This window comes from Vulpes lagopus, chromosome 2, assembly GCF_018345385.1.
Source record: "Vulpes lagopus strain Blue_001 chromosome 2, ASM1834538v1, whole genome shotgun sequence".
NCBI classification, from domain to species: domain Eukaryota; kingdom Metazoa; phylum Chordata; class Mammalia; order Carnivora; family Canidae; genus Vulpes; species Vulpes lagopus.
Window position 1 is genome coordinate 43,186,364 of NC_054825.1, and position 22,152 is coordinate 43,208,515.

General features: G+C 64.6%; 1 protein-coding gene across 1 annotated transcript in view; it reads left to right on the forward strand.

Moving 5' to 3' along the window:
* CSPG4 (chondroitin sulfate proteoglycan 4) overlaps positions 1 to 22,152 on the forward strand; it is a 33,186-nt gene that overhangs the window by 5,789 nt on the left and 5,245 nt on the right. The window contains exons 2-8 of the mRNA XM_041743595.1: positions 11,542 to 11,705; positions 13,294 to 16,833; positions 17,883 to 18,365; positions 18,714 to 18,890; positions 20,399 to 20,597; positions 20,675 to 20,809; positions 20,934 to 21,100. Coding sequence (XP_041599529.1) covers positions 11,542 to 11,705; positions 13,294 to 16,833; positions 17,883 to 18,365; positions 18,714 to 18,890; positions 20,399 to 20,597; positions 20,675 to 20,809; positions 20,934 to 21,100 — 4,865 coding nt within the window. The remainder of the gene's footprint in view (positions 1 to 11,541; positions 11,706 to 13,293; positions 16,834 to 17,882; positions 18,366 to 18,713; positions 18,891 to 20,398; positions 20,598 to 20,674; positions 20,810 to 20,933; positions 21,101 to 22,152) is intronic.

Consider the following 22,152-nt stretch of genomic DNA (forward strand, 5'->3'; position numbering starts at 1 on the left):
CGGGCCAGCTGGGGACCCCTCAGGAAGGGGGAGGGGGCTTTTCAGCCGAGGGCTCACTGGGCTGAGCACCGACCCCCCCCCCCCCCCACTGTAAGGAGAAGCCAGCCCTCCCAGCCCCTCCCCGGCCTCATCCCTAAAGGGCCCTCAGACAGAGATCGTGGCTCCGGGTAGGGCACAACCAGGATGTATTGAAAGAATAACAAGATGAACCCCAGACTGTCCGGAGAGCAGAGGGGTGGGGATGAAGAGAATGAGCAGCGGGAACTGCTGTAGGGCGGGAGCCTAGACATCCACCTCTGCCCTGCCCCCGGGCACACCTGGGGCCCCTCCGGGGTGGGGTGGGGGCAGGGCTGGACACGTGAAGGGACCACCCGGGCTCCCACGGGGCGTTACGGGAGGGACTGCGCCACGGAGGAAGCCCAGACTGAGGAGGCCCCTCCGCCCTGAGCCGCTGGGACCCTTTGGGGGCGCTGGGGGCGCTGGGGGTGCACGTGCACCAGATCAGAGTCCCTGGGGGGAGAGTGATTCCTGGAGACTGCGGTGGGGTGGGGGCCGGTGGGGGGGAGCGTTCCAGCTGGGGGGCGCTTCAGGTGGGGGCTGGGCAGGTCCAGGCCCCAGCTTCGGAGAAGGAACCCCCATCACCAGTCACCGAGCTGGGCTCCGCTCCCCGGATGTGCATGTGCGCCAACGGCATCCAGGCGCCCGCCCCCGCCTGGGCCCCGTGTCCGGGCATCTGATGCCCACGTGCTTCAAGCCATCCTGCTGAGGCCCAGCTGAGCTCTTCCAGGGGCGAGGACTCCGGTGAGGGCCTGACCCCCCAACCGCTCACAGTCCTGGGGTGGGAGAGCCGGCTGGGGACCGCAGCCTTCAGGGTACCTGGCCTTGCTGTGTGGCCTTGGGCAGTCTCTGGCTCCGGGGTCGCATAGCCAAGCCCCAAGGTCAGCTGTAAAGTTCAGAGCTCCAGCTCCTGGAGAATGGGACGGGGGGGGGGGGGGGGGCCTGCCTCTGTGCAGAGAGCCAGCGGCCTGTCTGGGGACGTACAGCAGAGTGGGTTGGCCTGGAAGGTGCTGAAGGGGCTGCCTGGCCTGCCCACGCGGCCTGGTACCTAGAAACCACTCTCCCAGTCCGCGCAGAGCCCGGGGCTCTCCCAGGATGAGGGTAGGGCTCTGCTCCACCCCCGGCTCCCGTCTTCCACCCCCTTGCTCGAGCCCCACCCTACTAAAAATAAACCCAGACCACCCCATCTTGTACCAGCCAGACCCACCCAGCCCCTCCAGAGCCAGTTGAGTCACCGCTCCAAGCTGCTCCTTTTTTTAACCGTCTGAGTCACTGGCTGTGGCTACAGCTACAGCTCCATGACACAGGCCCCAGGCCCCAGGGCCCAGCCACGCCACGGCCTCCAAGGGCACAACCCACAGCGGAGGGAGAGGTCTGGGTAGAGGGGACAGCAGGTGAGGCCAGGCCCCAGCCTCTGCCGTGGGTGGCTAACCCCTAGCGGGTCCCACACCACCTCACCCATCCCCCGGGGACTCCTCTGCGCAGGCCCTGCCCCTATAGCATTTCTCTGCCTCCAAGCAGGTCTGGGCACCCCCCCACATCCCCCCGCTCCCCCGCCCAAGACAGAGGGTCTCCAGGCCCCGGGCCCTGTGGGGCCGGAGTGGGCACGGCCCAGCCTTCTGGGGTGAAGGCAGCAGAGACACCTGCCCCCTGCGCCTCCTCCGGCCGCAGCTCAGGCTCTGCCCACACTGCCCAGAGCACCATGAAGACTCCGCGGCCCAGAAGCCTCCACCTCCAGCCCCTCCGGGCTTCCTTTATCCTCTCCACGCAGACGGCCAAGCTCTCCCCCCATCCCCTGTCCCTTCCCCATGGCTGTCTCTCTGTCTTCGGCTGCCCCGGGTCTCTGACCCTGCCTGTTCCCTTTCCTCGACCTAGTCCAAGTCCGGGGAACCCAAAGTGCTGCGTGCACCCAGCCCTCCGCACACGTGTCCTTCCCTGGGCCTTCCCAGCAGACACACCTCACCTCCACTCATTCCCATAAGGGGCTCTGGGCCCCAGAGACCAACCCTGAGAGGAACTTTCCATCCTCTCACCCAAGTCCCCTCCTTCCCCCGCCCTGAAGCACAGGCTACATCCTGTCGTCCTGTCCCTGTCTTGGGGATGTCAGGATCCCACAGGCACTTCCGTGGAGGCTGAGACAGGGGGGCAGGGGGCCTGGGAATGGCGCCACCCCCGGCCCCTGCCTGAACGGAGCCTGCATAGCCTCAACCCCAGCCCTCTCCTGTCTGGGGCTGCGGCCTCCAGCTATAAATAGGGGCTCCCATTCTATTTTCTTTAAAAACAAGCACCAGACTCTGTCACCATAGGCCCAGAAAAGCACTCCCTGGCTGGGGCAGCCTCCTGCCCCACCCCGAGGCAGAGGAGGACTGAAGGGAAGCCTGGAGGGAGACCAGGCTGGGTCAGCTAGGAACGGGGCAGCTGCCCTCTGGCCCCTTCCACTTCCCACCTCCCTTCACCAAGCGCCGCCAGTCTTGTTCCCAAGACACGCGCTATTAGCAGGGAGCGCGGTGACAGTAGCACAAGTCCCCAGGGCACGGTTGAGAGGTGCTGGCGCCCCAAATACAGAGCCGGAACTGTGGGCTGTGGGGAAGGGCGGGGAAGGCTTCCTTCCGGAAGGAGCAGGAGGGCATTCGCAGGCGGAAAGGAAAGAAGAGCTGGCCCGGCGGGAGGCCCAGCGAGCCTCCTTACAGGTGGAAGAGAGCCCGAGGCTTAGCGAGGCTGGCACGTGGGGTGTCGTCGAGGGAGGTGAACGGGAAAGCCTGGCAGGGCTGGGGCAGGAGGGCCTAGCACCCTCGGTGCCCTCCTACAGTTGGGGCTTGATCCTGGGGCAATGGGGAGCCATCGAAGGCTTCCAGACCCAGGGAGATGACAGAGTGACTCTCATGTGGGGTTAACAGTGGTTGCTGGTAGCAAAACAAGGCAGGAAGTTCATTAAGCCCGGAAGGGATGGTGACCATCTGCCTTGTGGGATGGCACAGAGGAAAAAGCGGGGGAGACGAATCCGAAAGAGAATTCAGGGGCAAGATGGCTGGAACACGGGGAGAGACGAGACAGACTGTCCAAAAGGACTTTGAGATTTCTGCCCGCCAATGGGTGGGTGGTGAGGCCTTCCCTGGAAGGCAAGCAGGTATGGGGAGAGATGACACTGAGTCTGGCTTGAGATGGGTGGGCTTGGGTTTGCAGGGCCCCATGGGTGTTTCTGGTGCAGGGGCCTTGGGGGCATTGGCAAGAGGGCCCAGGGCCCCGGAGAGTTGGTGCTGGAGACAGAGACATGGGTGCCAGAGTGGAGAGCCGGTGCCTGAGGCCGGGGGACAGGAGGCGGGCTGGAGACGGCACAGCGGTGGGCCGAGCTCGGCGGTGCTGACAGTCGGGGGGGTCTGCAGGCCCGGAAGGTGGGGAGTGGGGGGACAGGAACCTATCCCAAGAGGAGCTGGGCCTGCCCGTGGGAAGAGGTCTCAGGCTAGGGATCTCGGGGGGACCGGTAAGCACAGAGGCCACTAGCAAAGACTCTGGGGTTTCCCGGTCCACCCTCCCAGGCAGGCATCCCACCCACGCTGGAAGCTTCTTGCTCAGCCTGCCTATTGTCGGCCGGTAGAAAACCCCCATATGGGCCAAGGGCCACCTCCACGTGATCCCTGTACCCCCTTCAAGCCGATGTTTCCTTCCTCAGCACACACGTGTGGGCCCCCTGGGCGGCAGGTGCCCTGCAGGGATACGGGCACTCCGTTCCGTCCTCGGGAGCTTCCAGTCTGGCCTCTTAGGTCAGAGATGGCCCTGCTGAAGTGAGCACAGCTCTCCACCAGCCACTTCCTGCTAGGCTGGGCTGGGCAGGCCAGGTTTGTTGGTCCCCCCAGCCAGGTGCCCTCCGCACGGGTGAGAAAGCAGAGGCCCAAGAGAGCAGGGCAGCATGGGGCTGGAGGGGATCGTGGGGAGGGCCTGTCCCAAGCCCCTCCTTCCCCCATGTCCTGGACATGGGCCTGCCATCCTGAGATTACCCCGCCACTCTTCCTTGCATTTTAGATGGGGGATCTGCGGGGCAGCCATGGCTTCTCCAAGCACACAGACTCTTGGCCCCGGCCTATGTCCAGACCAACAGTCATTGCTTCCGCAACCCCCACCCCAGCTCACACACTCACTGTCTCCATGTCCAGGCTGCCAGGCTGGGGGAAGCCCCAGGACACCTCCCCAAGGGCCCTGCCCTTAGCAGTTTCTCATCCCAGAGCTGAAGGGGAGCTCAGCAAGCTTCCGCTTGCTTCCTGGCTCTGGTCCAGCCTGAGAGAGGGGGTGGCCCCAGAGCGCCCCGGGGCGGCTTCTCACCCCAGGCCTCTGCCCCTCCATCCTCTTCCCTGATCTCAGAGACCCCAGTGGGTACGCCCAGCATTTATCACTGGCTTGGGGAACGTGCCACACTCAGCCAGCCCTGAAAAAGGTCCCTCCCTGATCTGGCCAAGCCCCCGAATCAGACCCATCCAGCCGCCCCAGGAGAGGCCAGCTGCCAAAGCAGCCCAGGAAAGCAGATGCTCTTCCCTCCCTTCCTCTGCCTTCCCGCCCGCCACTGCCCCCCAGGGAGCCCCGGAGGACAGGAAGGGAAAAAGTGTGTCTCCCAGGCTCGGGGCCAGCTCTCACACCCTCCTGCTGCCGGAGCCTGCGGCAGATGCCCCACTTCCGATGCACACGCAACAGCAGCCCCACACTGCTCCTGTGCACATGTCCCTCCCTGACACGAGGCCCAGTGCAGAGCCCGGCCCAGGAGCTCCAGGCCAGCTCTGCAAGGCTCCTCTGGAGGACTTAGCGCAGGTACAGGCCTCCCCTGGCCTCATTCCCTCCACTATAAGATGGGCTCCCTCCCAGGGCAGGGGGGAAGGGGGAAGGGGCTGCTGAGGGGGCCCAGCGCAGGTGAGGAAGGTCCCTTGCTCTGTTTCTTCCCTCCCAGTCACCCTACCTAGGCCTGGGCCACTCCCATCAGGGTCCCCTGTCCCCCCACCCCACCCAAGGCCAGAAAAGCAGGGGGGGGATGTGGGGGAGGGCCTGGCAATCCACTCAGATCCCTGCACCGGGAGGAAAATTATAAGGTGGAAAAGCCTCTCGGGATTGCTCCACGCTGCAGCACCCCACCCCTCTGTGCCTCGGGCCAGGGGAGCGGCAGGCTTCCACAAAGACTCCATTGAGGCCCTGCTTCCTCCCCAGCCCAGCCCTCCAGCCTGGGTGGATGAGCTGCTCCTCCAGCAAACCGCTCATTTTCCTCCCAGCTTCCTCTGTGCCGCACAAGGCCCAGACTTGGCCTCCTGGCTGGGAGCCCGGAGCACCAGTCAGTGTCCTGTACCAAGTTTAGTGTCACCTCCCCGCTGGTCCAAGGGGTAATCGTCTTTCGGAGGAGATCTCCACATTGGAAATGTTCCCCAACACGTGCCCCTCGGCTTGGGTGGCCAGGAAGCTCTTGGGCAGAGGAGCAGCAGCGAGGCCAGCGTCCAGAGGCAGGACTCGGCCATTAGCTGAGGAGTCCTGTAGCCCCGGGCCTCCTTGGTCTTGCAAAAGCCAGAATGGGAATCAGACAGAAGGGGCCGGCAAGGCGGCTGAAGTCCTGAGTGCCCTGGGAGCGAGGCTGCTGGCTCGAGGGCTCCTGGAGTGAAGAGAGACGGGCCCACCTTGGCCCCAGCTGGGGTCTCCAGTGTTGAGAGATGGGATGTGGCCCATGAGCCCAGATCGGGGAGGCAGAAGAGCCGGGCAGGGGCGCTGCAGGGGTGCAGGGGTGCGGGCATCCCCCAGGCAGCTAGCCCTGGCAGGCAGTAAGCGTCTAGGCCCTCGGGATGCCCTTGTCACCACCGTGAGAGGGGGATGTGGTCTCTGGGACCTGACCTGAAGTCTGTCCCTGTAGCCCTCCCCCCATTGTTCCCTTCAGAGATACTGGGGCTGGGGGCAGGGGGGAGGGGACAGCTCAGTGGAAAGGGCTGAGCCTTGGGCCGGGCTAGGGGGTGCTGACACCCTAGTAGGCTCAGTGTCAGGATGGGACCCACCACCCCACATCCTTGCCCGGCCTGCGCTCACCCCAGCAACTGTGACAGGTGGCTGTGCTCTGGGGGACTGAGTTCTCGGGCCACCTCAAGGCACTGTTTCCCCAGCTCTGAGAAGGGAGTGGGCGTGGGCGCTGCAGGGCGCTTAGCCCCATCAGCCTTGGGGTCCATGAGCCTTGGGGGCATAGCTCTGGTTCTCAGGAAGTTTCCCCCCCTCCCACCCTGCTCAGACCTTCCCTGGCTTGGGGGCAGAAGCTGGTGGAGAAAAAGCGCAGCCTTTGGAGGCACAGGGGGCGGAGGAGGGGGGCATCTGACCTGGGTTCTGGAGGGCCCGAGTGACCCGGGGAGGGCCCAGCGGCTGGGGCAGGCACCTGGTCCGTCCTGCCTTCACCCACGGCCACCCACATGCACACCCACGGGGGAGACAGAGCCCTTCCTCCCTGCCTTGGCTGCCCTAGAGCACTCCCCCACGGCCCCCGCCAGACTTCTCAGGAGGAGGCCTCTCCCAGCCTGCCCCCTGCCTGCCTAGGATGTGGGTCTGGAACGGGAAGTGCACACCTGGTGCCAAACCGCAAGGAGCTGCGGTGAAGTCCGGCTTCCCCCAGATCAGGACCCCTTGCCCTCCCCAGCCGGCTCCCGGTGCCCCTCCTCACCCTCCTCACTCCCGCCCACGGCAGCAGCCTGGCAGCCAACATCCCGCTTTCTGGGGCTCTCTTGGTTTCTCCTTCTTCCGGCCTCTGACTGGACTCCTGAGTTCAGTTTTTATGGAGTGGGGGGGTCTTCATTTCTCATTCTCAGTTTTAACATCTTTCTCAGGCTTTCTGTCTCCCCCCGGTGGGGGCTTCTTTTCCGTGGCTGTGTTACCGTATTTGCAAATGAAGGAAGGAAGGAAGGAATGACTGGATCCCCTTCTCTCCCCATCCATCTCTCACCTCCTGCTCCATCTCAGTACCACTGGGTTCACCTCCCAGCGTACGTGCCCGGGTCTCCCTCCGCCCCCTTTGCCCCAGACCCTGGGCACTCCCCCGCCCCCGGCCCCGCCCCGCCCGGCCGCCAGCCATCCTGCCCAGGAGCTGGGCTTCCAAACTTCCTCCCTTATAAAGTCAGGCAGCGGCAGACACCCAGGAATGCTGCTGCTCATGACGCACGCATGCTGACGGTGGGGCCGCCGGCTACCCCCAGGCTACCCCCAGGCAACCGGGAATGGGCGGGAGCAGGGCACCAGGGGACTGACTTCCGGGGGAGGGGGCGCTCAGACAGGTGGCTGGGCCAAGACCCACAGGCTTTCTCTTCCCTGTCAAATCGCAGCTGCCCTGAAGCCTCAGTTTATGTGTCTGGAAACCCCCCTGAATGCTAACCCTGTAGAGAACTTTGGTGTCGTGAGACCCAGCACCCAAGGAGTGGGGGGCCTGGGGGTAGCTCTCTAGACCGTCCTGGGGCGGGGGTGCTCCCGGTTCTAGCCAGGGGAAGGCAGGGGAGAGGAGCCAAAGGCAAAGAAAGACCAGGGGAGACACAGATAAGGCAGTGAGGTGGCCTAGTGGCCAAGCCAGAGACAAAGGAGATATGGCAGAGAGACAGGGAGAGACAGTCCGGTGGTGTGGGAGGATCGGGGTCTGCAGCACCCCCACCGCCCCCACCCCCGACACTAGAAGAGGCCCCGTGGCTGAGACCCGGCCTGGCCGCTGGGAGAGCCTGGGGGGGGTGGCTGTGCGCAGAGATGCTCCCCAGCCGCTGACAGGTAAGAGCAGAGCATCTTGAGGGCAGGAGTCACACGCCCCAGGGAGGCAAGAGACGCCCGCCCCACCTGTGCCCTGCCAGTGGGTGGCCTGCTGGGGACGGTGGCCCAAGCTTGTCTCCCCACCTGAAAAGAGGCTTGGCAGGGACGGACACAGGCTCCTCTGTGCCCCAAACCCTCGTCTCAGGAAGAAGGACGGAGCCACTCTGCCGGACCCAGATAGACGCGCCCTGTGCGTGGTCAGGAAGGCCGGGAAGCTGTGGGATGCTCCACCTTCAGCAAACCTCGGGGACGGCCGGGCGTCGGGAGGACGGGTGGGAACCGTCCAGGAACACATGGCCCCTTTCACGGAGTCGGGCCCAGCTGAGCCACGGCGGCGGCCCCAAGGCCCAGGGCAGGCGCGGGCACAATCGCTGCTCTGTCCTGGCAGCTCCCAGCCCACACGCGCACACATGCACAAACACACAGCCTTATGCAAACCCCAAACACCCCCAAGCAGCCACCCACATGCCCGAACACACCCGCAAGTAGACTCTACGTAGTCCCGGACACCCACCCACGGCAGTCTCCCCGGCGGAGAAACCCAGGCGTGCAGTATCCCGCTGCCCCTCCCACTGACCCCAGGGCCCTTGCGGCAGCCGCCCCTGGGCTGAACGCTGGGCAGCACCCGGACGGCCCACACTGCGAACCCCCTGCACAGCTGTGCACAGAGCGGGCTCCCGGACCAGCACAGGACCTCCGGGGCTGGGAGGGAGGGAGGAGGGATGGGGAGCAGCACCCATTTTTACAAAAGGTGACACAGAGGCCAGACCGGGCCCTCTCCTAGCCCAGAGGGCGGCCCACACAGCTGCTGCAGGCCTGAACTGGTGTTTCAGTGAATCCTGTGTCTTCAGCCAGGAGGGTCAGGGCAAGTCTCCAAGCAGTGAGGATGCCTCTCTCCTCCCTCGGCCGCCCTGGGACCCCAGGCAGGCCCCTGCGGCTGGCTTGGCTGCTGCTTCCTTCCCTCCCCTCCTCTGGCTCCAGCTGTTCCAGAGCCCGCACATCTCTGCTTCAGTCTGTCACTTGGCCTTGCTGCCCTTTGAAACCCCCGCCTGCTCCTCTCTCCCAGCGTCACCTCCCCAAGGAAGCCCTCTGGAACTGACTCCTAGCTCACGGCTTCATCCTGTCCTGCCTCCCCACTCACAGCTCGTCTCCAGCTGTCTCCCAGGACCGGGGTTCTGGGTCCTTGCAGCTGCAGCCCATCAGAGACGGCGAGGGGCAGCAGCAGGAGACCAGGACGTGGGGGGAACGGCGCTGTCAGAGTTTCCAGAACCCTGGCCAGCGAGGCCTCAGAGGCCTCTGTTAGGACGAGGGGGCCGCCTGGCCTGTGCACTTCCAGCCGCACAAGGCGGCTTGTGTGAGCGCGTTCCTGCCCAGGCCCACAGGAAACGGCAGGGCCCAGCCCCTCAATAGACTCATTCAGACCCCAGCTCTCTGGAAAGTACCTCTACTTCCTGCCACCCTCCCACTCCGCCTGGAGGACAAGGCTAAACAGGCCGGGCCTCTCCTCTTCTGCGAGGGGGCTAGGGGCAGGTGGTTCAGGGGTTAGAGCCAGCCAGCGCCTTCACTTCCAGCCTGGTATGGCCCTGAGGCCCTGACTATGACGATGTCCCTGCATCCAGCTTCAACAGAGGGCCCCTCCCTGTGCACCCTAACAGGTAAAGGTTGAGCAACAGGCTTTCTGGGAGAAAGGGAACCCCGATTTGTAGCACTTGCCTCTTCCAGGGTAAAAATACTGCCACCCGGCCACATCGCCCGGAGGGCAAACTCCTGCAAAGTTAACACTCAGCTCTTGCCAGCAGCTGTGAGCTCCGGCCTGCCCTGGTGATGCCTCCAACCTGAGGAGGCCACACGTCCTCCCCTTCTGTCCTGGGGCTGCCCTCAGTGCCTCGAATCAGTGCCCTTGGGGCACCTGGGTGGCTCCGACAGTTAGGCATCTGCCTTCCACTCAGGTTGTGATCCTGGAGTCCTGGGGTCAAGCCCTGTGTCCACCTCCCTGCTCAGTGGAGAGTTTGTTTCTCCCTCTCCCTCTGCCCCCCTCCCACTCGTGGTCTCTTTCTCTCCTTTTTCTCTCTCTCTCAAATAAATTAATTAAATTTTGAGAGAAAAAAAGGAATCAATGCTTTTGCAGATGAGGTGCCAACCCCATATCCATTCTCTGGTCTGCCCCTCACTGGCACCGAGGTCTGCTGGGTCTGCTGGGCTGGTGGTTCTGCTGGGCCTGGTGGTTCTGCTGGGCTTGCTGGGTCTGCTAGGCCTGGTGGTTCTGCTGGGTCTGCTGGGCCTGGTGGTTCTGCTGGGCCTGGTGGTTCTGCTGGGCCTGCCGGGCCCATACCCACCCAGACGGTTTTGTAGCTCTTATTCGATTCCTTTACCCTGTCAGACCAGGTTCTGGCGTCACCAGCCACTGCTGGCCAGAGGGCTAACTGGAGGGATTTCAGCTCAGCCCAAAAGGAAGAGCATGATCTTTCTTGGCCATCCCCTGGACTCCTCCGGTGGCAGCCAGTGCCACCTCCTCAGGCCAGGGACCAGTGCAAATGTGGCTGGCGCCAGGTCATCCCCAGCAAGGCCATCAGCCTGCACACAGTGCTCAGGGGAAGCCCCACAGAGACGAATCACCTTTTTAACCCATTCCAGTCTCCTGCCTTTACGAGCCCCGGACCTCTAGGGGACCAAGTCAAAGTTATAATTGGCCCTAATCTCTGCAAAAGGAACAAACCAGAAGTTGTGGCAGCTGGTCTGAGGTCAAGAGAGGCTAATTTGGGGAAACTGTCTGGAGGATGTGGCCTCTTAAAAAGAGGTAGTGTCCTGGGGTGAGACCAAAGGGGCCCTGCACAGCCACCACCAGCCACGGATGGAGGCCCTCTGGCCCTCTCAGCAAACCTCCCACCCTCCCAGGCCTTGTCTCTAGCTACAGACCCAGGCTGGGAAAAGTCAGCTGTAGTCAGCTACGGCTTCCCAGCCATCATGGGAACAACAGGGCCGGATCTGACTGCCCCCCAGGGACAATCAGCAGCCCTGCGGCAGGAAGCAATACAGCGTGATGCAGGAAGCTGGGGCCCACTTGGGGTCCAGTACGTGGTCTCCATCTGGCCTCAGAGCCTTCGCTCTTTGGTGGACTCGGGCTGGCGACTGCACCCTTACCCCAAAGACACCTGGGAGAGAAGTGGGGATGGGTGGGCTGCTTGTTTCAGCACCACTGCCAGGCCCCAGCCGTGGCCCCAGCCTACCGACAGAGGGAGGGCATGGCATGGAAAGCGTTGTCCAAGAACCAAAGCATGGGCACTGAGGGATCCGACTGGGGTAGGGATGATCCTCCTGGAATCCCATTCCTGGGGGCAAAGACCACCAGGCCAGGTGACCCGGTCAGGGATGGTTTTCCATTAGGCCCAAGAGGAACTCGGCCAAGGATGGAGAATCCTCTGGGGCCCCCGGGAGGAGAGGCAGAGCTGTCAGAGGGCCCAGGCCCCAGGAACTCCTGAGGAGGAAACCTGGTTGCTTGGAATAGGTCTGGCCTCCTTTGGAGCTAAGGCCTCGGATGCACACAAGGTGAGACTGTGCCTTCCGGCGCCAGGACCGGACAGGTGAGGGGGCAGTGCCACCCAGGACCGTGAAGCTGCGCCAGCACAAAACCCGCATCCTCCGCAGCACCTCTCCTCTTCCAGGCAAGGGACTGACCCAGCTCCGTCTCTCACACAGCCTCCTTCTTTGGGGAGAACCACCTGCAGGTGCCGGTGACCACAGCTCTGAGCAACATAGACCTCCGGCTACAATTCTCCACGTCCCAGCCCGAAGCCCTGCTCCTCCTGGCAGCAGGCCAGGCTGACCACCTCCTCCTGCAGCTCCACTCGGGATACCTGCAGGTCAGTGGCCTCTCCCTGCTGGACCCCTCTAGCTTGGAATGGCCCCCAGCCGGTGACCTTGCGTGAGCCCCTTTCGCCCTGGGGTCTCTAGGTCTCCGCCACGAGGTGAAGGACAGCGTCTCCCAAGGTGTGACTCCCTGGTGCGCCGGCTGTGCCCTGCAGCCTTCCACCCACACTGCCCACCACCAGCCCTGGCCACCCCCCCTCACTGTGGGCCTGTGGTGGGCCAGCTGGCCATCTCTCCAGTCAGGTTCTCGCTCCCCGCCCACCCCGCCTCGCCTTGAAGTCCCAGCGTAGACATCCCTTCCCCCAGGAGGTACCTACCCCCTGGCACTCCCCTGGGCTGGGTGCCCTATCCTGGGGCCCTGCAGCCCCTGTGAGCCCCCTGCTGAGCACCGGTCACCTCATCTGTCTGTGATGGTAATGACCAGTATTGCCAAAGCCTCTCCATTTTCCCATTTCGTCCTGCCAGTCCCACTAGCTTTATCAGCAAGGAGCCTCCTGGCTCTCCTGAGGCTCCCCCTTAACCATGACGAATTTGAGAGCCTGAGGTCTCCGCCCAAATTCGGGAAAGCCAAATTTCGGCTGCTTCCACACTTGGGGGCTTGTGGGGAGAGGACCGGGCCTGAGGGCGAGGGTCCACCTGCCGCTGCCATGGCTTCTCTCTGCCAATAGGCGGCACTGTTGAGCGGGGCCCGGGTGCAGCCCGGGGCCGGAGCCCTTCCGACCGACAGGTGTGACAGGGACAGGTAGGGCGATGCCACAGCCCAGGGAGCTGGGCTCCCAAGGCCGCCGTGCCCAGGGCTCTGCTCTTTCAGTTCCCATACTCTGCCTCCACCCATCCTGCCATCCAGTTGTGGCAAGGCCACCCCAGGCCCAGGTCTGGTGCCAAAGTCCTAGAGACAGAACAGTTCTCCTCTCCCCGCGGATGCCTCACCCCAGGTCAGGGAGCTTTTCTTTACTTAACCCTCAAAACAGAGCATCTGGAATCAGGCTCCCCACCATGAGCCTGGCTGCCCCGGTGACCCCAGATGCCCTCTATGCCCTGAGTGAATCTTCTGGAGGCCAAGGTGGTTGTCTGGTGGCCCTGTCCCGTCGGAAAGCTGGCGAGGGTAAAACATACAGACTGAATCCCTAGGAGAGCATCTTGCTCTGTCACTTCTCTGATTCACATCAGAGACCCTAGAGCCCATCTGGACCCATGTTTGGGGGATAAGTAAAGAGGTGGCAGGAAGGAGGGGCCCCGGGGTGGCTCAGCGGTTGAGCACCTGCCTTTGGCTCAGGGTGTGATCCTGGGGTCCCAGGATCGAGTCCCACGTCGGGCTCCCTGTGTGGAGCCTGCTTCTCCCTCTGCCTGTGTCTCTGCCTCTCTCTCTCTGTGTGTCTCATGAATAAATAAATAAATCTTTAAAAAGACAGAGAGAGAGAGAGAGAAAGGTGGCAGGAGGCAGACAGGGGTGGCATGAGAAACCTTTGTCCCAGGACGTCTGCTCTGGGGACTCCAATGTGGCCGACCAACTATATTCTTACAGGAGAAGCAGATCGTCTGAAGTGCTGTCCCCACTCCCATCCCTCCATCTCTCCCCAGGTCAGACTCACCCTGGGCCAGGAGGAGCTGAGGCTGCAGACCCCAGCTGAGACTCCGCTGAGCGACTCCGCTGTCCACTCCGTGGAGCTGACTGTGTCAGACAGCGAGGCCTCGTTGTCCGTTGATGGGCTGCTGAACGCCTCAGCCCCCGTCCTGGGAGCTCCCCTGGAGGTCCCCTATGGGATCTTTCTAGGGGGCACTGGAAGTCTGAGCCTGTCCTACCTGATGGGAGCCAGCCGGCCCCTGAGGGGCTGCCTGCACACCGCCACCGTCAACGGCCGCAACCTCCTCCGACCGCTGACCCCTGACGTGCACGAGGGCTGCGCTGAAGAGTTTTCTGCTGATGACAGCATGGCTCTGGGCTTCTCTGGGCCCCACTCGCTGGCTGCCTTCCCTGCCTGGAACACTCGGGAGGAGGGCACCCTGGCGTTCATACTCACCACTCGGAGCCGACAGGCGCCCCTGGCTTTCCAGGCGGGGGGCCGGCACGGGGATTTCATCTACGTGGACATATTTGAGGGCCACCTGCGGGCTGTGGTGGAGAAGGGCCAGGGCACCGTGTTGCTCCACAACAGCGTGCCCGTGGCCGACGGGCTACCCCATGAGGTCAGTGTCCACGTGGATGCTCACCAGCTGGAAATCTCTGTGGACCAGTACCCCACACGGACTTCCAACCGTGGGATCCTCAGCTACCTGGAACCCCGTGGCAGTCTCCTCCTGGGGGGGCTAGACACAGAGGCCTCCCGCCACCTCCAGGAACACCGCCTTGGCCTGGCCTCGGGGGCCCTCAACGTCTCCCTCCTGGGCTGCATGGAGGACCTCAGCATCAACGGCCAGAGGCAGGGGCTCCGGGAAGCCTCGCTGACTCGCAGCATGGTGGCCGGCTGCAGCCTGGAGGAAGACGAGTACGAGGAGGACACCTACGGCACCTATGAAGCTCTCTCCACCCTGGCACCGGAGGCCTGGTCCGCCGTGGAGCTGCCCGAGCCCTGTGTGCCCGAACCGGGGCTGCCTCCCGTCTTTGCCAACTTCACCCAACTGCTGACCGTCAGCCCGCTGGTGGTGGCCGAGGGGGGCACAGCCTGGCTTGAGTGGCGGCACCTGCAGCCCACGCTGGACCTGAGCGAGGCCGAGCTGCGTAAATCCCAGGTGCTATTCAGCGTGAGCCGTGGGGCCCGCCACGGGGAGCTCGAGCTGGACGTCCCGGGAGCCCAGGCACGGAAAATGTTCACCCTCCTGGACGTGGTGAACCGCAAGGCCCGCTTCGTCCACGATGGCTCGGAGGAGACCTCCGACCAGCTGATGCTGGAGGTGTCCGTGACCGCCAGGGGCCCTGTGCCCTCCTGCCTCCGGAGGGGCCAGACTTACATCCTGCCCATCCAGATAAACCCGGTCAATGACCCACCCCAAATCATCTTCCCCCACGGCAGCCTCATGGTGATCCTGGAACACACACAGAAGCCCCTGGGGCCCGAGGTCTTCCAGGCCTACGACCCAGACTCTGCCTGCGAGGGCCTCACCTTCCAGCTCCTTGGCACTGCCCCGGGCCTCCCCGTGGAGCGCCAGGAGCAGCCCGGGGAGCCAGCCACTGAGTTCTCCTGCCGGGAGCTGGAGGCGGGTGGCCTGGTCTACGTGCACCGGAGCGGGCCCGCACAGGACCTGACGTTCCGCGTCAGCGACGGGCTGCAGGCCAGCGCTCCGGCCACGCTGCAGGTGGTGGCGGTCCGGCCCAGCATCCGGGTCCGCCACAACACGGGGCTGCGCCTGGCCCAGGGCTCCGCCGCCCCTGTGCTGCCCGCCAATCTGTCGGTGGAGACCAACGCGGTAGGGCAGGATGTGAGCGTGCTGTTCCGAGTTGCCGCGGCCCTGCGGTTCGGGGAGCTGCAGAAGCAGGGCGCGGGGGGCGCCGAGGGCGCGGAGTGGCGCCCGGTGCAGGCCTTCCAGCAGCGGGACGTGGAGCAGGGCCGCGTGAGGTACCTGAGCACTGACCCGCAGCACCGCACGGAGGACGCCGTGGAGCGCGTGGCCCTGGAGGTTCAGGTGGGCCAGGAGACCCTGAGCAATCTGTCCTTCCTGGTGACGATCCAGAGAGCCACCGTGCGGCTGCTGCGGCTCGAGCCCCTGCGCACCCACACCACACAGCAGGAGGCGCTCACCGGCGCGCACCTGGAGGCCGCTCTGGAGGAGGGGGTGGGCCCCAGCCCCACCACCTTCCACTACGAGCTGGTTCAGGCCCCCAGGAAGGGTAACCTCAGGCTGCAGGGCGCCCGGCTGTCCGAGGGGCAGGGCTTCACCCAGGATGACCTGCAGGCCGGCCGGGTGACCTACGGGGCCACGGCGCGCACCTCGGAGACCGTGGAGGATGCCTTCCGTTTCCGCGTCATGGCTCCGCCACATTTCTCCCCGCTCTACACCTTCCCCATCCACATCGGGGGTGACCCCGACGCCCCCGTCCTCACCAATGTCCTCCTCTCTGTGCCTGAGGGAGGCGAGGGCGTCCTCTCCGCGGAACACCTGTTTGTCAAGAGCCTCAACAGCGCCAGCTACCTCTATGAGGTCATGGAGCGGCCCCGCCACGGGCGGCTGGTCTGGAGGGGGGCGCAGGACAAGGCCACCGCGGTGACGTCCTTCACCAACGAGGACCTGCTGCAGGGCCGGCTGGTCTACCAGCATGACAACTCCGAGACCACGGAAGACGACATCCCCTTCGTGGCAACCCGCCAGAGTGAGGGCAGCGGCGGCCTGGCCTGGGAGGAGGTCCGGGGAGTCTTCCGCGTGGCCATCCAGCCCGTGAACGACCACGCTCCCGTGCAGACCATCAGCCGCGTCTTCCACGTGGCCCGGGGCGGGCGGCGGCTGCTGACGACAGAGGACGTGGCCTTCAGTGACGCTGACTCCGGCTTCGCCGACGCGCAGCTGGTGCTGACCCGCAAGGACCTTCTCTTTGGCAGCATCGTGGCCGCGGACGAGCCCACGCGGCCCATCTACCGCTTCTCCCAGGAGGACCTCCGGAAGAGGCGCGTCCTGTTCGTGCACTCCGGGGCCGACCGTGGCTGGATCCAGCTGCAGGTGTCCGACGGACAGCACCAGGCCACCGCGCTGCTTGAAGTGCAGGCATCCGAGCCCTATCTCCGCGTGGCCAATGGCTCCAGCCTCGTGGTCCCTCAGGGGGGCCAGGGCACCATCGACACAGCCGTGCTCCGCCTGGACACCAACCTAGACATCCGCAGTGGGGATGAGGTCCGCTACCGTGTCACAGCCGGCCCGCACTGGGGGCAGCTGCTCCGGGCTGGCCAGCCGGCCACAGCCTTCTCCCAACAGGACCTGCTGGACGGGGCCGTCCTCTACAGCCACAACGGCAGCCTGAGCCCGCAGGACACCCTGGCCTTCTCTGTGGAGGCAGGGCCTGTGCTCACGGATGCCACCCTGCAGGTGACCATTGCCTTGGAGGGGCCATTGGCCCCACTGCATCTGGTCCAGAACAAGAAGATCTACGTCTTCCAGGGGGAGGCAGCTGAGATCAGAAAGGATCAGCTGGAGGTAAAAGGCCGAGGGGCGAGTGGAAGTCATAGGCCAGAGAAAGGGGGCCCCTTCCATCCAGCCTTCACGCCCTGTGCGTGTGGATGTTTGGGGGGTACCGGTGGGGACTCCTGGGTTGGGTGCATGTCCGTGCTTTGGGGATGTGCCTGTACACGTGCCTGTGGCATGCCTGATGGTCTCCGGGGAGTTTGCCTCAAAGTTATGGGGGCCTCCACCTGTCAGGTGCACACATGTGCATGCTACGGATTCGGAGAATCTGTTTTCTAATAAATTCATTCTCTGGGGGATTCTCCTGGGCACCTTGAGGACCAGGCCTCAGGACCTGGAGAGAGCCGCTGACCATCCAGGAATCAGAGGGCAACCAGGCCTACTGACTCGGTGGCACACGGCCGATTTCTGAGCCCCTGGTGGGTCCAGCTGCCTGGATTTGGGGCAGACGGTGGCTGGCCCTGTCTGGCATCAGAAAGGCTTGGCCTTGACGGAGGCGGCACTGGAGTCCGGCCTTGCAGAGTCTGGGGTTTCAGTAGCAGGGGATGAAAGGACACCCCTCCAGGCAGAGGCACAGGATCAGGGATGTGAGCTGGGGGTGGTGTGTGGCCTCCTGCGGCGGGGCCATCAGGTGGGGGCCCCAGGCCCTGTGTGCAGTCTGCCTCCCGAAGGGACGGAGCGCCCTCTGGTGGTGAGCAGTGGCCCCCGCGGAGGCCGGGCGGCCCGTGGGCATGGGCGAGCACGCGGGTACAGGGTGCGGCAGCCGAGCACGCGGGTACAGGGTGCGGCAGCCGTGAGGCCTACGTGTGTGTATCCACATCAGTGCGTAGAGGAATTGTGCATCTGTGTCACCGAGTCTGGGGGTGTGACCGCATACACCCCTTGGGGAGTGTGCATGAGTGAGCAGCCGGGGGCGGGGGGCGGCCGGCTGCACGTCTGGGTGTCTGAGTGAGCAGGGGTGTCCGGGGACCTCCTGGGCAGGGGGCTGGGGGGCCCGGCGCTGAGCCTGCTCTGGCCGCTTGGGGGCCGGCGGCCTCCCTCCATAACCCTGTGTCACGCAGGCAGCGCAGGAGGCAGTGCCGCCCGCCCAAATTGTGTTCTCGGTGAAGACCCCGCCGCGGGCCGGCTACCTGGTGATGCTGTCCCGCGGTGCCTCCGTGGCCGGGCCGCCCAGCTGGGACCCCGTGCAGAGCTTCTCCCAGGAGGCGGTGGACGCCGGCAGGGTCCTGTACCTCCACTCCCGCCCCGAGGCCTGGAGTGACGCCTTCTCCCTAGACGTGGGCTCAGGCCTGGGTGCGCCCCTCGAGGGCGTCCGCGTGGAGCTGGAGGTGCTGCCCGCCACCATCCCACTGGAGGCACAGAACTTCAGCGTCCCCGAGGGCGGCAGCCACGTGCTGGCCCCCCCGCTGCTCCGAGTAGCCGGGCCCTACTTCCCCGAGCTGCCCGGCCTCGAGCTGCGGGTCCTCGAGCCGCCCCTGCACGGGGCCCTGCGGAGAGAGGAGGCCCCTCAAGCAGGGACCCTCAGCGCTTTCTCCTGGAAAGAGGTACTGCTCTCAGGACTCGCTGGGGGCCGGGGGGCAGCTGGGGGCTCTACGGCTGGGGGCGTCCACCCAGAGGAAGCAGGGAGGTCGCGGTCGGGGAGGCCTCTGCTCTGGGTGCCTGCTGCCGTTCCTTCCCCTCCAGGCAGTCGGAGGACAGCCCCATTCCCGTTCCTCCTGCGGCCCTTCAGCCTGGGAGGAGGGGTTGTCCCCGTCTCCACCTGCGGGAATGGAAGCGCGGAGGGAGCCCGTCCCTCCCACACCCAGAGGCAGAGCACGAGGGGCGCCAGGGTCGAGCCCGCACCGCCCTCAGGCCTGCTAGGGCCTGGCCTTCAGCCTCAGGCCTGCCCACAGGTAGAACAGCAGCAGATCCGCTATGTGCACGACGGGAGTGAGACACTGACAGACAGCTTCACCCTAGTGGCTAATGCCTCCGAGCTGGACCGCCAGAGCCACCCTGTGGCCTTCACCATCACCGTCCTGCCTGTCAATGACCAACCGCCCATCCTCACCGCAAACACAGGCCTAACGGTGAGAGCAGCCTGGGATCACCTCCCACCTCCCGCCCAAAGAGAGGCCCAGCACAGAGCTCCCCGCCCATGAGCCCCAGTCGCTTTCTCCAAGTGGGGACCGTGCCACATGCCTCTAGGTGGTGGGGAAGAGCTATGGCACTGAAAGTAGGGCACAGGTGTGAGACTTGGTTGTTGAACACTTAGAAGTGCGGCAGGCAGTCTCGTGAATGGCCATCCTTGGCCCTGGCCTTCCCTGGACTCACCCTCAGCTGCAGGCTTTTTCTGTGGCTCAGGACCAGACCTCCTGAAGAAAGTTCTTTCAGGCCTTAAAGGGCGGACTCCAGATGAAGGGTGGTTAAGCTCCCCGCTTCCACCCACAACAAGGGACGGCCACAGCTTGGCTTCCCGAGCCCCTGCTCCTCACATCACCCCAGAATGGTGGTGCTGTCACTCAGCAGAAGCCAAAGCTGAGGCCCAGGCAGGTCACAGCATTTCTCCACGGTCACAGAAGTAGTTACGGGGGAACAGAAAGGGCACGGCATGGCCAAGATCACACGAGATGGTGGACGGGCAAGGCCTGATGGGCACCAGACACCTTTGATGGCAGAGGGTGTGGCTGTGGGGAGTGGTCCAGGGGTGGGGCAGCCCGCAGAGCAGTGGGGGTGCGGGCTCCGGGCTGCCAGAACCACAGGCCGGTGCTGCTGTGTTGCCCCTTGGCCACCAGGTGATGCTGTCCACAGCGTTTGCGCAGGAGCCCGCACTGAAGCCCCATCTCTGCGCACCGCACCGTGCTCCCCCTTCCAGGGCTAGCCTGGGACTGAGAGAAGGTCCCTGGGATCCCAGAGGGCTCCGTTTCCTGGGGATGGGAGCCCCTCCCCAAGGCAGCCCAAGGTCCTGACCCAGCTGAGGCCCTGTAACAGGATCCCAGAAACGGGATCCTGCCCTGCTGGCAGGTGGAAGGCCCGACGGGGGCTCCTCTTCCCTCTGAGCCTGGGGTGGGGCAGCCCGCACCCTTCCCTGACCTGGGTGGGCCTCGTGACCGCGCTGGAAACATGCGAGCCTTTGTCACGTGCTGCTTCCAGGCCACAGACAGGGGCCAAGCATCAGCCTTTCCCACCCCGAGCCTCCCATCCTTCCCTCACCTGGAAAGAGAGTGCGTTTAATCAGCGTCTTGGGGACGCGAGCCTCACCATTCCTGTAGTGTGCCCAGCCCGTCCCCAGACCCACGTGCCCAGGAGGCAGGGCCAGATGGTCGCGGCGCTGCCGTGGGTCGGGGCTGGGGGCTCTGCGGGGGGGAAAGCCTGGTGAGGGAAGAGCCGGGGGCTGGCCTCGCAGGACAAGCAGGTTCAGGGCGGAGAAAAGGAAGCCTGGGCCCGGGGTGGCAGGGGAAGGTCACTGGGCTGGAGGGGCCCTTGGGAGGGGGAGCCCAGGAGGATGCGGGCCTCAGTGACCGCCCAAGGCCTGAGCTGAGCCAGTGGGAGTGCTCCGCTCGGTGGGGACGGAACCCTCACGGGCCTGTGTCCCCAGATGTGGGAGGGGGCCACCGTGCCCTTCCCTCCGGAGGCCCTAAGGGGTGCAGACAGCGACTCGGGCCCAGAGGACCTGGTCTACACCATCGAGCGGCCCAGCAATGGGCAGGTGGTGCTGCGGGCGGCGCCAGGCACCGAGGTGCACAGCTTCACGCAGGCCCAGCTGGACGACGGGCTCGTGCTGTTCTTACACAGAGGTGGGTACCACCGGCTGGGGCGCCTGCGGACGGGGACCCGCGGGGTCCAGCGAGACCCACTCTACGCCCATCCTCAGGAGCCCTGGACGGAGGCTTCCGCTTCAGCCTGTCCGACGGCGAGCACGCTTCCCCTGGACACTTCTTCCGCGTGACGGCCCAGAAGCAGCTGCTCCTCTCCCTGGAGGGCAGCCGGACGCTGACCGTGTGCCCAGGTGGGTCTGCCCGGCGCGCTTGCCTTGTGGGCTCGGGGCCCGGCCAGTCACGCTGCCCCCGCAGGCGCACAGCCTCGCCCTGCCTCCCAGTCCGAGGCCAGCGGGGTCCTGATGTGTCTCACAGGGTCGGTCCAGCCGCTCAGCAGCCAGAGCCTGAGAGCCAGCTCCAGCGCCGGCACCGATCCGCAGCACCTGCTCTACCGGGTGGTGCAGGGCCCCCGGCTGGGCCGCCTGCTCCGCGCCCAGCAGGGCGGCACCGGGGAGGCCCTGGTGAACTTCACGCAAGCTGAGGTAGGGCCCCGCCTCTACAGCCGCCACTAGACTCCCTGCATCCTGGGAGCCACTGTCATCGGATTCCCAGGAGGGGGAGGGGACAGGACCAGGCCTTCGGGGTTCCTCCCCCCACCCACGGAGCTTTCCGTGCACCCCAACAAGATGGGATGAAAGGGAGTGGCCACCAGGGGGCCAGGCTGGCAGTGCCACCCAGGGAAGCTGGGAAATGGCTTCGTGGCAGAGACTTTGTCCTGGCTTGGGGGCAGGGGACAGGGCAGGACTGGGTAGTGTCTCGACAGCACCACTGTCCTGCAGTATTGAGTTGGGTGGGGCAGGGATCGGGTGTCCCGTTTTGCAGATAAGGAAACTGAGGCTTACGGAGGTCAGGCGACTGTCCAGAGCATGTGGCCAGTAAGAGGCAAAACCAGGATTCCGGCTGCTAACTACTAGTCCAGGCTTTCTCTCACCAGGGCATGCTTGCTCCTGGAGCTCAGAGACCCCTCCTCGTCCTGCCTGTGACTTGGCTCACCCCAAGACACTTCCCCCCCCCCCCCCGGGCGTCCATCCTCCCACCCCACTCCTGGGGGTCTGTCTCCACTTCCTTCCTGCCACCCTTCAGCCTGGGCCAGAGGTTACAGCTGACAGTCCTTGTGGGTCACATCTGGCCCACAGATGTGTTGTATTTGGCCTGCACAAGACATTTAGTCTTTTAAAATTAATGGTCAACATATAACCTTTGGAGGAGTTCACACACACACACACACACACACACACACACACGCAAAAACCTGATCTCCAGTTTCTTAAAAGGCTCTGTTCCCTCCTACAGCAATCAGCTGAGGAGCAACCTCCCCTTTCCCCCAGGTTCTGCTCCCTCATTAGAAGGATGGTGATCCCCTATTAGCTGGTGATCCCCCATTAATGTGTGGGTGGCTCCCCCTTAGATGGGGCACTGCCCTCCAGTTCCTCACTACCCTGCGGTCCTAGAGCCTCCCACACGCTGCGACCCCAGTTTCCGTCTTAGTATTGTGCAAGCCCTGTTTTTCTTCGAAGCAATAGATCCCCCTCTC